Here is a 16,602-nt window from a genome sequence, read left to right as displayed (position 1 = left end):
CATTGCCCAATGTGACATCCACAGTTCCATGTGACATCCAGTGTGCCATCCACAGTGGCCCCATGTGCCACCCAGTGGCCCATGTGCCATCCACAGTACCCCATCTGTCATCCACTGTGTCCCATGTACCATCCATAGTGCCCCATGGGCCATCCTCATTGCCCAATGTGACATCCACAGTTCCACAGTGCCCCCCTTGTGCCAGTCAATGCCCCAAGTGAGATCCACAGCATATCAATCAGCTAAAAATAAATTAGCAATTCTGCCATTTTAGTTTTTTATGACATTTACCATAGGGGATATTTTACATGATATTTTTTAAGTACGGGTCGTTATGGATGCAGCAATTCCAAACATGTGCCGGAGATTTTATGTTTGCAGTTTTTTTCATAGAATTTTTTTCATCGGAAAAAGCTTTTTTTATTTTTTATTTTATTTAAGAAATGTTTTTTTTTCCCCTTAAGGGGACTATAACAGGAAATATTTTGATTGCTTTTAAAATACAATGCACTATACCTATAGTGCGTTGCATTCTAATGTCAGTGCTATAATGATGTTGACAAGCAGACTGCACCAGAAAGGTGCAGCCTGCTGGAAAACACTCAAGGCAGGCTTGGGGCCCCAGCCAGCCTTTACACACATTGACATCCCGCAATCGCATTTGTGGGGTGGTGATGGGAGACAGAAGGAGTCCGCTCTTTCCCAACTTACATGAGGCGGGAGTCATTGCCTGCGGCATGTAAGACGTTAAACAGCCCGGATTGGCACTCCTGCTGATCTGGGCTGTTAGAGCAGGAACGTGACTTTCCCCATGCAGCGATTAGACAGGGCCACCATGAAAAGGCAGTGGCCCAGCCTAAGGCCCATTAGTGACCGCCGTAAAAAGGCTTATTGGTGGTCACTAAAAAGTTAAGAAACTAAAAGGGCAAAAATGTGTGCTCCTTGTCTAACAAGACAATGTATATCAATAGGGGGCATAAAAGCATAACAGTTGAAGAAGCATTAGCATATGACCTATAGGGTAGGACAGTAGTGGAGACAGGGCCGGTGCTCCCATAAGGCAGACCAAGCGGCCGCCTTAGGGTGCACCCTGGGGGAGGGCGGAAAAATGTGACATGGAGGGGGAGAAATGTGACATGGGGGTCTGATGGCTGACATTGGGGTCTGATGGCTGAGGGATGATGTCTGACATGGGGTTCTGATCTGAGGTCTGATTAACATTGGGGGTCTGATTGGGGCTGTGAGCTGAGGTCTGATTAACATTGGGGGTCTGATTGCTGGTCTGACCTGAGGTGTAATGGAAAATATTTTTTTCCTATTATCCTCCTCTAAAACCTAGGTGTGTCTTAGAGGGCGAAAAATATGGTCCTTAAACCAGCCATTGTCTGAAGCAGAGAGAAGATACCAGGACCACACAGAGGAGAAAGGGGGGGGGGGGGGGCAAAATGTAGCTTCGCTTTTGTTGGCAAAAATCCTTGCAGCGGCCCTGAGTGGAGATGAGCACATTTCTACCCCAACCAAATATGTTCCAATTGCCTTGAAAGTTGGTATATACTGTACACTCTCTGGTCTTCTAGAACTTATATATTTTCTAGAAGACAACACATATGTATTGCCCAGAAACCAAAAATACCATACTAGGCTCTTTTTCTCCCCTGAAATGAATCACAAAAATATTTGGATTCGTTATAATAATAACTTTTTGAGAAAAATAAAAAATGTGATACTGAACTGGTAGAATCTATTCACTCATCCTTAGTACGGTATGTACGATTCATAAACAATTCTTGAGGATCTTAAATAGTATATACCCCAAGATATTGTCTACAGGAGTCTGCAAGAACAAGTAACCAAATATTTTCTTATTCAAGCAGCACAAGTTGCTTCAGGGAGTTTGCTCTGGGTATTGCTCGCATATTCTCAGTAATTTACCTGTCTTGTTTGAATGTGGAAGATAATATTTACAAGGAAACTGTTGTGAGTCCAAACTGCTGTGTGATGTAAATGTACCTGGGGCGTTGTGATGATTGACAGCTTCCCTTTAAATGTGCCTATGTCAGAGCTGGATTTGTAAAGAATGACGCATACATGATGCAGGCACCGCAGGACTGCTCAGTATGCTGCTGGTACACGGTGTTATGCAGACAGAGGGTCTGTCTGCACGTTGCCTGAACGTACTTCAGCCTCATGCAGGCACAGCTGGGTTGAATAGTAACGGCAGAAAGGCAAGAGGCTTGTAAGTGGATTCTGCAGTCCCTCAAGGCTTTACACAGTGGGGTATAGTGTAAATAATATTGATCATATGGAATTGTGGTTCAGGTATTTTAGGATCTATCCACCGCACACTGGTTTCTATTACGAGCAGGCATCATGCGTAACATTCTGGTAATTGTAGTAATTAATAGTACAACCGAATCTGAACTTCTTGTTCCATGGCTAATTCCCTTCCTGCAAGTCCCAGCAGTTAATTGACAGCAGAGCCGTTAAAGGGGATAAAAAAAAAAATCACTGAAAAACATGGTCTATGAATTCTAGAGCTCGGGCTTGTCAGAAAGGTTATATGGGGCAAATTGTAAGCTCCTGCCACATTAAAAGAATACTAGAAGTCTAGAAGACGGTCGAAAGTTCAAGACCAGTGGCCTCAGTTTATGGTATTCTGGTGCTACTCAAAAAACAATGTTCACCTATAGTGTTGAGTTAATTTAAGAATCTGAAGCGAACGTCGATCCAAATTTCAGGAAGAATTTGATTTGTCATAAAGCTGAAATTCCTTGTACTTTGTGGTAGCAAATCCATTTTTCCTAAAATAGTGGCTAAAAGTAAAAAAAATAAAAAAAACTATACTCACCTTGATCGTGGAGAGGCTGTCCGCTCCTATCTTGATTGAAGAAAACCTGCCAAAGTACCTGCGGTGAGCATGAAGACGACACCAGGTGATCACACTAGCAGCACGCAGTGACTTCAATAGAGATGACGTCACTGCCTGCTGTCAGCGTGATCACATGGTGACATCTTCATGCTCGTCACAGGTGCTTTGGTGGGTTTTCTTCAATTAAGTCAGGAGTGGATGGCCTCTCCGCGATCAAGTGGATGAGGTGAGTATAGTTAAAATTTTTCTTTTAACCCAAATTAACCCGTGAGCATCTGAATGTGGCACGACCAGCATTGAATGCCCCATCATTGCTCCCGCTGCATACAATGGAAGGCAATACGTAATGTATTGAAATTCTTGACGAAGTTTGGTAAAGCTGCCGAATTGAATTTTTCAAAACTTCACTCATCTCTATTCTCCAAGATTGATTTTAAAATGTTGGGTTCAATTGGTAGACATGGGAAAATTGCAAGGTTCAAAAGCCTCAGTAAATCAAGGTGATTCACATGTCCACAAAGGAGAGAATTTACTGCTGCAAAACCTCCATTGATAGATGTTTCCCCCAAAATAAAGGCTCAGAAATGTCAGCATACCCTTATCTCTCCTCCTATAATGATTTAAAGGGGTTGTCCAGTTTAGAACACCTATTTTCACATATTAGTAAATTGCTAGTTAATAAAGGGCAATCTATAGTTCAACTCAGAGTAGAGGACAGTTACAAAGGCATCTTTCTTTACCTTTGGAGGACCTGTCCAGTCCTGAATACACAATGCATTGATTTGATTCAACATTGTGTATTGCTTCATTTCTGCTCCGGTGGTACCGCAGAAAATTGAACACTCACTACCAGGTTTTCCCACAAAAAAACAAACAAATTCTGGGAGTTATGGCATTTGGAATACCATGATCTACTTACTTCTAACAGGTAGTGAGTGATGTTCTAAAATGGAGAATCCCTTTAAACAAGGCAGGCATGTGCATATCATGGAATGCATATACTATAAAAGCTGGTCTCTTTTGTTGCGCTAAAGTTGTTTTACACAAAAACAGAACCTAGACTGAGATTAGTCATAGTCACATAGCAATTTTGTTAAATTTTTGTAAGTGAATTATTTTCCATTATAACAATTAAAGGGCCAGTGCGTTCTGACGCTGATCCTTACCAGGGTGCTAAAAGGGATTGTGTTATCTAAAGCATTGATGACATACGCTAAGATATGCCACCAATGTCTGATAGGTGAGGGTCTGCACCTATCGCTAGGACAGAGTCTGTCAAATGATGGAGAGTGGACTGCGCATGTGCCGCTGCCCTCCGTTCATTTCTTTGGGACTGCCAAAAATAGCCGAGCTTCTGCGGTGCAATTCCCATTAATTTTGACGGAACTTCTGAAAATATTATCCTCACACCCATAAAAGTGAATGGAGGGTGATTGCGCATGCGCGGTCCACTCTCCTTCACTTTGCAGGTTACATTTTAGAGATAGCTATGGGTTCCAGAGCTATCAGATAGTGGTGGCATAACCTAGCAATATGCAACCAATGCTTGAGATGACACAAACCCTTTAAGGCACGTTCCTCTGTGGCAAGGTGCCTGAACAATAGGCTTTCTAGTGTGCCAGTATCCTGTAAAACTGTCTGTTCTGGTGTCTGCTCATGTACCAACTTTCTGTTTGATTTCTAGATTCTGAATGTATAGTACAACTGCTAGCCATTAGGTTATGTACAGTGACTTTATAATATTGTATCTGTTCTAGTCTACTATATCTAAGTTTAAAAAAAAGTAAAATTCGTACATCTGTCTAAACCAGAAAAAAGCCACTCTAGTTACCTTTGAGTCATTGAAAAACAGAGTTATGCAATCACTGATCATAAAAGTTGGCTTATTGCACGTTGGATGGCACATCCAGTTATTTATATTCTAGAGCAGGTATCAGCAACCTTCGGCGCTACAGCTGTTGTGAAACTACAACTCCCAGCATGCCCACTTACTTGGCGGTTCTTGTAACTCCCAAGTGAAAAGAGGATTCTGGGAGTTGCACTTCCAGAACAGTTGAAGTGCCAGTGTTTGCTGATCCCTGTGCTAGAGGATGAAGCAATCTTATGGCTTCCATCCTGAATGAAAGCTCCAACTAGAGATAAGTATCTTTTTAGGTCATGCTCAGTAAAATTGTATCCATATGGATGACTTTTTCCCCCCAAGCCTTTTATATATATGACTTAGACCTAGCCAATCCTCAAAGGCCTCCTGGGGCAGAGTGTAAAATGCCTAGTTTTATTCAGTACATCTAGGTGGAGTTCATGGTGTGTGTGAAGGAGCACAATAATATGTCATACTTTTTAGAAGCACTGCAACTTAGACATGTGTACAGAAGTAGATAAAGATGATAATTCATGTTCCCAGCTGGAAGAAAAAAAGCTTGTGGTCCAAAGGCAGTTCTTATCAAATATGGATATGGCATCAACTTTTTATATCTAGAGAAGATAAATAAATGGATGACATTCCCTGTCATGGTGGTTTCATGTTGGGTTGTTATAATAAATGAAACAGCAGAACTGGACTAAGAACGTGGAGAGACTTTGAAATGTCTCTTTCAATTTTAAAATTGTTCACAGGTAAACTAAGAATAAAAAAGAAAAACCCTAGATAACTTTGAAAGGAGAGCTTGATATAATCTTCTGACAGTAGCATTATGGCTTGGCAGTTAGAACTTAGAAAGGTTGACTTGTAGGATTAAAATCACGCAAGTCATAAACTTTGAATAGCTGGTGGCCAAACGCTTGTTGCCAATAACAGTTCCTTAAAAACTCCACTTAAGGCTGCTTTAACATAATGTTTGGTCAGTGATTTCCATCAGTAATTATAAGACCAAACCACTGAAATCACGGACAAAACACTAACTGTGTGAAAGTAGCCTAACTTATGCATGCTCAGCAGGGGCCGAAGGTGCATGTGCTCTGAATGTGGAGAAGGGAGAAACCTGCTGCCAGACACATCTGCGGCAGCTTATCTCCCATGAGAACAAAGTATTGAGCATGTTAATATTCAACAGTCCAAATCTTTTTCCCCCATCTGCCAAAGAAACATTGGCGATACATCCTATATACAATAGATGGTCAGCCGGTCCTGCTGAAAATATTGTGTGTATGGCCATCTTTAGGTTTTAGTTCAACCAAGTTCAGTTTAACATAGGGTTTGTATGTTCTTCACATATTTTGTGAGTTTTCTAAATGCTGTTTGTTTTTTCATAGGCTGAGGTCTTTTCCTGGTTCATTGTTTGTACAGACCATGCAGATCTGGGATCGGTAGTGTATAGACAAACTCCTATGCAATACTTTTCTCTAAGCTGGCTGAGTTATAAGGGGCTATGTAGTGTTACATCTTGGAGTCAATTTACGTAATGAAGTGAAATCCAGCCACCTACCATACACCACAACGGTAGCTGATGCACTCCGCCTTTTAGCAACAATATTGGATGCCATACATGTGTAGTTCCCAGAATCAGACAGACGAGCATGTCGTATGATAAGGTTGTGATCTGCCCTGGTGTCGATATTTTCGTCCTGCAGGGTGTCAACTGGTTCTTCGTTTTTAAACCATTCAACCTAAAACACACAATAAAATGAACAATTTACTGAAACATTTATGGCCTGTCAGAGGTATAGTTCTGTTGTTAGATCACTCATATACAACCTTAAGGGGGTCATTTATCAAACTGGTGTAAAGTTGAACTGGCTTAGTTGTCATTGCAACCAATCAGATTCCTCGTTTCATTTTCCAAAGGAGCTGTCCAAAATGAAAAATGGAATCTGATCAGTTGCTATGGGAAAGTAAGCCATTTCTACTTTACACCAGTTTGATAAATGATCCCATAAGCATTTCTGAATGCACATTTTTCCTATAAATATGGCAACTCTAGTGTATTTAATGAGATTCTAATTTTAATAAAGATTATTTCCATTATTATTGGTGGAGCATATAGATATCAGCGAGACATAATTACAAAAAGTGTATTGAAACATATACTCCGCAAACTATAGAACCCACAAAAAGCCGCAGAGCTTCATATCTCATTACAATATCATCTTTGCCAAACGGCTTGGTCTAGAATCGTAATCAGTGTAGAGTGAATAGAAGTATCTGAAGTGGACTTCAATCCAAATTTCAGGAAAAGTTTGATTCGTCACAAAGGCAAATTTCCTCGCTTTTCGTTGTAACAAATTAATTTTTCCTAAAATGGTGGTTGAAAATAAAGAAAATTATACTCACCTCATCCACTTGCTGGTGGAGAGCCCATCCGCTCCCATCTTGATTAAAGAAAACCCACCAAAGGACCTGTGGCGAACATGATAACCTCACCACGTAATCATGCTGGGAGTACACAGTGATATCATCAGTGGTTCACCCCTAAAAAGGTTTAGGTTAGTCACAGATGCCACAATCAGTGTTGAATATGGCACCTGAGGAGTTAAATGATGAAGGCAGCGTGATCGCTGTTCCCCATAAATGCGCCCGCTCCATACAATTGAAAGTGATTTGTGATAAAGTAATTTGTCACAAATCACTTACAGGACCTGTGATGACATCATCAAAGGTCCTTTAGCTTTCTCCACTGACAATAGGAATTCCTGACTGAAACTGGACGGGAGCCAGTATTAAAGGTAATTAGGGGGTGGGGCCTATCCTCAACTGGATATACGCCACTGTCAGGAATCTGAACTATTTAATAAAGATTAGAGAATAATACATTTCTCAACATTTTATTCAGGTGCGATTCGGCCATCCAGTTTGATTCAGGCCTGAATAAATTTGACCCTAACCAAAACTTCTCTCTCTTTGTCTCTTACTCTCTTCTTCTTCCGAATCAAATTTTAGAATTGACTCGTTCATATCTAATAAAGATTATGTTTTAATTAGATATATGGTACACCTATGCAGTTTTCTGGTAGGTTACATTTATTGCTATTAAAGATGAGCAAACTATTTTGGGATTCAGTTCAACACAAATTTTTTGACATTCATTTCAGACAATAAAGAAAGCCTAATACACAAATGTGTATTTCTCAACAATAAATATACATTGTCTAAGTGGTACTCTTTCTCATTATGGAGAGCCAATGGTACGCCGAGTATGCAGTATTATAGGCCAGACGATGCCCCTTCTATGCCACATACATGTGCAGTATCGTAAGCCAGGCAACATGCCTGGTACACTGCGTACGTGTGCACTTTATTGGACCAGGCAATGTCCCTCTGGGTTTCTGGGAAAGATATTTAAGTAAGCTTTTCTAAACCTAGTTTACATCAGCAAATGTTAGACATGAAAATTTGTATATATTTTACCCAGAAATCCAGAGAAGTGTTGCTAGCCTACAATAGTCATAATTAGAGATGAGCGAATCAAAGATGACAAAGTCGAATTCGTTCCGAATCTCAGGAAAAATTAGATTCTGAACGAATGTGAATTTCCTCCCGCTTCGTGGTAACGATTGTGATTTTTCCTAACATGGCGGCTACACGTGTGAGGACATGGGGCAAGGAACTCTGGGAAGGCGGGATGACCCATAATGCCATGCATGCAGCCGATCAGCAGCCAGCCGGCCAAGTGATGTCAGAGCCCTATAAATACGGCGGCCATCTTAGATTCTTCCATTCACCATTGTACTTTGTTCAGGGACAGACGTTTATGCAGGCGCTAGGGAGAGTGAAAGAAAAGCTTATTGTGAAAATAAAAATTGGTTTTATAAGTCACGATAAGGATAGGGAGGAATCTTTTCACAGCATCTTGGTGTAGGGACAGACGTTGCGGGGGCCAGGGAGAGTCATGCAGAAAACATCATTGGGAACAAAATACGATTTACAAGTGCAGGGAAAGATTATTTGGGGATCCAAATAGCCATTATACAGCTGTCATTCCAGAAATTTGTTATTGGGCTGCAAGTGTTATGTTGAACAGCCTTTAGTGGCTTATATCTGTGGAAAAAGAGAAATACTCTGTTCACTACTTCAGCTATATATGGTGAAAGCGTTTAGTGCCCTAATATACTGTAGTACAGTACGAGAAAAATAGACGGTGTTTACATTTGGTGTTATTTGCTCTAAAAACATCTATTGTCAGTTCAGTACAATATGAGAAAAATAGACACTGTTCACATTTAGTGATATTTGCGCAAAAAGCGTTTCTTGTCATACTTCTAGAGAAAAAGAGAAAAATACACGCTGTTCACATTTGGTGTTATTTGCGGTAAAACCATTTATTGTCAATTTAGTAAAAAACGAGAAAAATAGACGCTGTTCACATTTGGTGTTCTTTGCTCTAAAAACATTTATTGTCAGTTCAGTACAATAAGAGAAAAATAGATGATGTTCACATTTGGTGCTTTTTGCACCAAAAGCGTTTCTTGTCATATTTCCATAGAAAAAGAGAAAAATACACACCGTTAGTATTTGGTGTTATTTGCGGTAAAACCATTTATTGTCAGTTCAGTAAAATACAAGAAAAAGAGGCGCCATTCACATTTGGTGTTATTTGTGCTATAAGCGTTTATTGTCATATTTGTAGAGAAAAAAATAAATCACGCCGTTTACATTTGGTGTTATTTGCGATAAAACCATTTATTGCCAGTTCAGTACAATATGAGAAAAATAGACGCTATTCACATTTCTTGTTTTTTGCTCTAAAAACATTTATTGTCAGTTCAATACAATACGAGAAAAATAGACGCTGTTCACATTTGGTGTTATTTGTAGTGTTGAGCGCGAATATTCGAATTGTGAATTTTAATAGCGAATATCGCCACTTCGAGAATTTGTGAATATTTAGAATATAGTGCTATATATTCGTATTCTTGAATATGCTAATTGCAAAATTTATCGCGAATATCGGCACTTAGCAACATCGCTAGCAACCAATAGAAAAGTTGCCTACCCCATAGTGTTGATCGCGAATATTCTAATCGCAAATTTTTATCGCAAATATATTACATTGCCGATTTTCGCAATCAAGTAAACAATGAATGGAATCACAAAATCTTGAAATTGCGAATTTAAGGTGAATTCAAATACTGCCTATGCCGCTCATCACTAGTTATTTGCGCTAAAAATTATTTTTGTCATATTTCTACAGAAAAAGAGAAAAATGCACGCTGTTCACATTTAGTCTTATTTGTGCACAAATAATTTAGTGGCCTATTTCAGTACAAGACAATAAATATATGCTCAGTTCACGTTTGCTTTTATTTGCGCAGAAATAATTTAGTAGCCTATTTCAATACAAAAAGAACAATATATGTGTTGCTTTTAGGGGTGTTTACTTTCTGTTTCATTTGTTTAGTTCAGCTACAAGTATGTCAGGCAGAGAAGTGCCAGGCAATGCACAGAGGAGTGGCAGAGGCATGAATGTTTCTGGCGCAAGCAGAGGTCACAGCAGAGTAAGGGGTCCTGGCAGCAGTAGTCGCAGCGAGTGGTCTGAGCTCCCGATGTCATCTAGCGGTCATGTCTTGACCAGCAACCTAGCGGTTCTTGATTGGTTACCTCGGTCATCCACATCATCAGGTGGGTTCGTCAGACACAACCCTTAGTTGGCATGGCCCGGGTGCAGGCCCTGTCCCCTCACTTGTCCTAAACCTGCCTCTGTCCATTTCTGTTCCCTCACTGCGAGAAGTAGTATATGCTGTAGGTTCAGCTTCACTTTTCAGCGAGGAACAGCTACTAGAGGAGAGCCAGAAGCTACTGCCCAGCCAATATCTGGAGGAAGCATATGCTGCTCCCTCCGCTAGTCGGGCAAGTAGTGATAAGGAGAGTGGCATGGAAGCTTGTGCTGCGAGTGGTCAGGCTCCTGACCCAGAGGCCGTTGAGAAGGACATAAGTGATGTGCAGAAACTACTCAATGATGATGAAGCCGATCACACTTGGGAGACGGGTGCAGAAGGGGCTTCATCATCATCAGGAGAAGAAGGTGGCAGCTTGCTTGTGAGGCAGCTGCAGAGCCAGCAAGGTGGTAGCATGGTTGGGAGTCAGCAGGGTGGCAGTAATGGAAGGTTGGGAGAAAACGTGCCAGGGGTAGACCACCTGCTTCGCACCAGCCTACCTGCCCGGTAAGTAGGGTTGCAAGGGTTCATGGAGGCAGCGGGAGTAGCAATGAGTCAGTGGGGACTGTTGGGGGGATAATCACCTACTCCGCGGTGTGGCAGTTTTTTTTCAAAGCGCCAGAGTAGGTGAACGTGGCCATATGTCGCATCTGTGGGCAGAAGGGGAAGCGTGGGCAGGGTGCCAATGTTTGCACTGCGGCCCTGCATCAACAAATGCAGCGTTGCCATAAAGTGGCCTGAGAGAACCGTGGCTCCGATGTGGTGTTCCAGCCTGCTGCAGCAACCGATACATCACCCATAGTGTTGATCACGAATATTCGAATTGCTAATTTTTATCGTGAATATAGGCACTTAAAAAATTCGCTGGAATTTAGAATATGGTGATATACTGTATATTCGTAATTTCGAATATTCAACATTTTTTTATTGAGAATTTTAGTAAAAACATGATTCCTCCCTGCTTCTTGCTTGTGGCCCAATGACTCATGACGCAGTACCAGCTCCATCAGCAGCAGCCTGAGTCGAGAATTGCTGATGAGTAGCTTTCTTCACCTGTATAGTGAAGAAACTGCTCAACAGCAGCAGAAGGTAGACCTGGAGCAGGACCTGAACCAGCAGGTGGTGGCATACTTGGACAGCACCTTGCCACCCCACATTAAAAATCCGCTGGACTACTGGGTAGCCAAACTGGATTTGTGTCCGTAACTAGCAGAGTTTGCCCTGGAAAAGCTATCCTGCCCGGCCAGTAGTGTGGCATCAGAGTAGGTGTTTAGTACAGCGGGGGCCAAAGTTACCCTAAGGAGAACTCGCCTGTCCACCCAAAAAGTGAACAGACTGTCATGGCCATGGTCATGGTCGTGACTCCTGTGTCCGCATGCTGTTGCCTGCGGTTTGGGTGTTGTTGTTCAGCCACAGGTGAGGGCCGCTAGTTTGTTGCCTCACTTGTGGTTGCCGCTGGCAACATGTGATTGTACTTGGCAGTATAGCAGCCGGAGCTGGTGCTAGGTAGCTTACTGTCAAGTGCATGCAGTTACACCTGAGTTGTGTGTGTGTATGTATGCACTCTGAATGTCTGGTGTGCACTCTGTTTTATGTTTGCTGTGCACTCTGACATTTTCCTTTCTTCTGTGGCTGCCCGTGGCAACGTTTGGTGTTAGTATATGTGGTGGCAGTATCTTGGCCTTTTGGCCGGCTCCCAGGACACGTTTGCCACACATGTCGTTGTCAACGGTAACAGCTTCAGTGAGTATTTGTGTGTATTTCCCTTTATGTGGTCTCACTACACTTCCTGGTGTTGGAAGGGTTAATTCCCTTCTGTGTGTGTGAACACTGGGTGTGTCTGTGTGGGTGTGACTACTTGGGCCTATAAAGCCTCAGTGTTAATCTCCAGTCTGAAGGGTACTTCAGCCATGGCTAGCTGGAGTAGCCTCCTGTCTTATTTCACCTGCCAGTGGGGGCCACCCTTGTGGTCATAAGTTTAAGTTTATGTGATGTTCAGTTTATGTTTTACTTTGTTATTCGGTGCAGCTATGGATCTGGGTTCCTGTGTGTGGATGTGTGTGTGCTGACTTCTATTTGTATTGTTGTGGACTTTCAGCTTGCCTGCACACGGATCCAGTCAGCAAGGCTGTGGCAGGTGGCTGGAACTAGTGCAGTTCACCTGCCATATCCATAAGCCTGTTTCTGTTCCCCTTTTTCCTGCAGCTTGGCCAGTGAGACTCCTGTTCCTCCGTGTTCAGAAGGAACAGGTCGTCTTACCCTTCACTCCTAGTTCAGGGACCGGCGGAGGGTGAGTAGGGATCCGAGGTTCCTGAGCATGGGCCCTCCTACCTTCAAGGTCGGCCCATGCAGCTAGGAGTTAGGGACGGATTAGGGATGCGTTAGGAGGTGACCTGCTCCCTAATTCTCTCGTCCTGGCCGAGCAGTGGTTTACATCTTCTGGCATCGCACGGCTGAGGGTTTTCCCTATCCTCAGCCGTGACACAGACTGATCTTTGTCAAGATGGATCAGGCGTGGATCATCCAGGTTTTCCAACCACCAATTCCTGATGCATCAGACTAGATCATCCATGGTGCCACACCAACTCATTGATTCGAAAGACCGGTTTATTTGGAATACCTACCTCAGCTACTACTTTGATGCTGCAACCCACATGATGCCACACATCTGATGCTAAGTCCTCCTTATTTCAACCACCTCCGTCAGCGGGTACTGGTATTGCCAACCAACGCCCCACTCTTTTACTGGGTCACTTTCTGGTCTCCTGATGCAGCTGCTGCTGCCATCTTCAAACTTTGTCACCTTGCCACTTTGTGGTATCCTCCTTCTGCTGCCGCCATCTCCACACTTTGTCACCTTGCCACTCTGTGGTCTCCTCCTAGCTGCTTCCGCCATCTCTACAGTATTTCACATTGCCACTCGGTGGTCTCCTCATGCTGCTGCTGCCATCTACACACTATGTCAACTTGCTACTCTGTGAGACGCACAATGGATCCTGTCTGTTTAGCAGCTGTAAAACCTGTATGATCCCATCAGAATTGACTTATGATTTGGTAGCTAAAAGCAGGAGTGGGTACAAAACACAGAATACATGCAAATATTCCATTAATTTGTCCACTCCTGTTTTTTTCCGGGGGCATTAGCAATAGAGATGTCCCGAACTATTCGCCGGCGAATAGTTCCCGGCGAACATAGCTTGTTCGCGTTCACCGCTGAGGTCGAACATATGCAATGTTCGGTCCGCCTCCTATACGTCATCATTAAGCAAACTTTGACCCTGTACCTCACAGTCAGCAGACACATTCCAGCCAATCAGCATACCCTCCCTCCCAGACCCTCCCACCGCCTATCAAAAAGCAAGGACAGCATCCATCTTAGATTAATTCTGAAGCTGCAGTATCAGAAAGTTGTAATCGCAATGCGATTAATACAGGTTATATTAATCGCATTGAGATTAAAACTTAGAGCTGGGTTCCTAATGGTTATATTGATAGAATATAACGAAGATTGAGAATATAGTGCTATATTCGTTGTCAATTCTAGCAATACAACCATTAGGAACCCAGATCTAAGTTGTAATCGCAATGCGAATAATGCAGGTTATATTAATCGCATTGCAAATTCAAGCTAGCGAATGCAAGCTAAGTTCCTAATTGTTGTATTGCTAGAATTGACGAATATAACAAATATAGCACTATATTCTCAATCTTCGTTATATTCTAGCAATACAACCATTAGGAACCCAGCAGCTCTAACTTGAATTCGCAATGCGATTAATATAACCTGCATTAATTACAACTTTCTCAAATACGACTATGCGATTTATAGAACTTGAATTAATCACACTGCGATTTCAACTTTCTCAAATCCGACAGTACATTCTAGCATGGAGCCGTTCCCATGGTGATGGGGACGCTCCATGAGCACGGAAGTCGTCAGAAGCTCTAAGTTGAAATCGCAATGCGATTAATTCAAGTTCTATAAATCGCATTGCGATTTCAACAGAACATCTGCTGACTTCCGTGCTCATGGAGCGTCCCTATCACCATGGGAACGACTCCATGCTAGAATGTACTGTCGGATTTGAGAAAGTTTAAATCGCAATGTGATTAATTCAAGTTCTATAAATCGCATTGCGATTTCAACTTACCACACTCTGCGTGAACTACGTAATTTTCCATGGGTGTTTTGCCATGGATCCCCCTCCGGCATGCCACAGTCCAGGTGTTAATCCCCTTGAAACAACTTTTCCATCACTATTGTGGCCACAAACCTGTGGGTTTTCAAATTCGCCTTCCTATTGATGTCTATTGCGGTTCGCCCGGTTCGCACGTTCGCAAACATTTGCGGACATGATCCATATGTTCCACAGACATGATCCATTTTGTTTGTGGGTTATTATTCTGACGGATCAGAGGAAGGGCAAATTAATCAGTGACGTCAACACAAACTTTCTGCTGACACCCTCTCCACTCTGTCGGGGGGCTCAACTTGTATAAGCATTTAATAGAACAGGTTATGTAGACATCTATGTGTAATCAGCTGATGAGGGTTTAAAAGGAGTGTGCTTCTTCTTGACACTAACATTGACCTGTAAGGCTGAGTTCATACTTGAGTTATTTGGTCAGTTTTGGTGAATATAAATTGACTTTATTATAATTTTAATCAAGCTTTGGTATAATTTAATAATAAATATTTAATAAATTTACTAATATAAATTACATGTTGTCTAAGACAGGAGACAATCGGCCAGTCTTCTGTTTATTCAACAACGTGGTGTTGCGATGGAGAAAGCATGCCAAGAAAACAATTCCTCTCCACCTGGAGACGAATCCTGTCAAGATTGCTGCAAGTGCGGTATTGGCTGCTCATCGACCAAGATGCTTCTGGGGGAAAACCTGCATGGCATGAACAGGCCTTCAGTAGCTTCATACAATGAGAAGACAAAGCTTCAAGATAGATTGGAGCCCGGAAGAGTAGCAAAGTTAGTCAAGATTCAATAACATAGAATAGAAAAAAATTGAAAAATAATATTCTCGAACTAGTAGGCAGAGGTTAAGGAGGCGATGAACGTGGCAGTGTAGGTGGATGCGGCTGTGGAGGAGGAGGAGGTAGCCAACTGTTTTTTTTTATAAATTTGGGAAGGCCCCAAAACATTGTGAAATTGAAAAGAGAACGCAAAGAGAAAGTGCGCTGGAGTATAACAATGTCTGGGAGTGACTGGTATACTTGTCTACTCAGCACAAGGAACGGACAAGTCCTGTGGGATCCATGCCTGGTTCATTTTAATGGTCGTGAGCTTGTCCACGTTGGTTGTGGACAGGCGGCTGCGCTTGTCTGTGATCACCCCACCCACCGATCTAACAGACGTATTAACTATATTAATTTTCCTGTCACGTATTAAGTAGACGTGTATCTCACACCAAAAATTGGTATCTATCACCCAGCAAACTAACAGCCAGATTAATTATTATATTTCTGTGTCAGGTGTACAAAGATGGTGTATTGCACCCACACAAAAAATCATTATAGGTCATCCACAGAATAAATAGCCAGATGAAATTCTCTCCCTCAGTTCAGCTGCCTGCTTCCTGTCCCTGCACTACTCAGAGCCGATGGGTGGTGCAACACGAGATCCAGCTTGTATAGAGGCTGCATCATATGATAACTTCTAAGTGCCCACAGTTTAAAAGCTTGTTGATTGGCTGCCCTGCAGCCTTTTAAAAAGCTTTATTAAATGCCCGAACACCAAACCCAAAATTAGCAGTTCGGGTTTTCTCAACACTACTGCTGTGCTGTAACAGGTAAGTATAATTATAGTTCCTGCTGTCTCACTTCAATAGGACAGCTAATTCCTATTCACCTGAAGGTACATTATAGCAAAGACAGACAACACCTTCAGCAACTTTATTTCACTGTTTTGTACCAACATTAGACAAAGACCCCTCCAAAATACCTCAACTGAAACAAGAGAATTACAACATCCTTCATATCTTACACCCCTCTCAAAGAACCATACAAGATAGCTCTTTTTCTATAAGTACAATAGAACCAGCAAAATAGACTTGTCTTACATGTTTGACTTACCTTGTGGGGTACTCTTTGTTTTCTTTTTTTTATCATTAGGAAGACAAAAAAAAAT

The 16,602-nt window shown here is 42.1% G+C and overlaps 1 protein-coding gene across 1 annotated transcript in view; it reads right to left on the bottom strand.

Moving 5' to 3' along the window:
- The window catches only part of UNC5D (unc-5 netrin receptor D), a 694,878-nt gene that overhangs the window by 227,349 nt on the left and 450,927 nt on the right, over positions 1-16,602 (bottom strand). Inside the window, exon 5 of the mRNA XM_044283128.1 lies at positions 6,295-6,475. Within this exon, the coding sequence (XP_044139063.1) occupies positions 6,295-6,475 (181 nt within the window). The remainder of the gene's footprint in view (positions 1-6,294; positions 6,476-16,602) is intronic.

Source organism: Bufo gargarizans, chromosome 2, assembly GCF_014858855.1.
Source record: "Bufo gargarizans isolate SCDJY-AF-19 chromosome 2, ASM1485885v1, whole genome shotgun sequence".
In the NCBI taxonomy this organism is placed as follows: domain Eukaryota; kingdom Metazoa; phylum Chordata; class Amphibia; order Anura; family Bufonidae; genus Bufo; species Bufo gargarizans.
The sequence above is the reverse complement of the archived record's forward strand: the minus strand, read 5'-3'. Positions and strand labels throughout refer to the sequence as shown.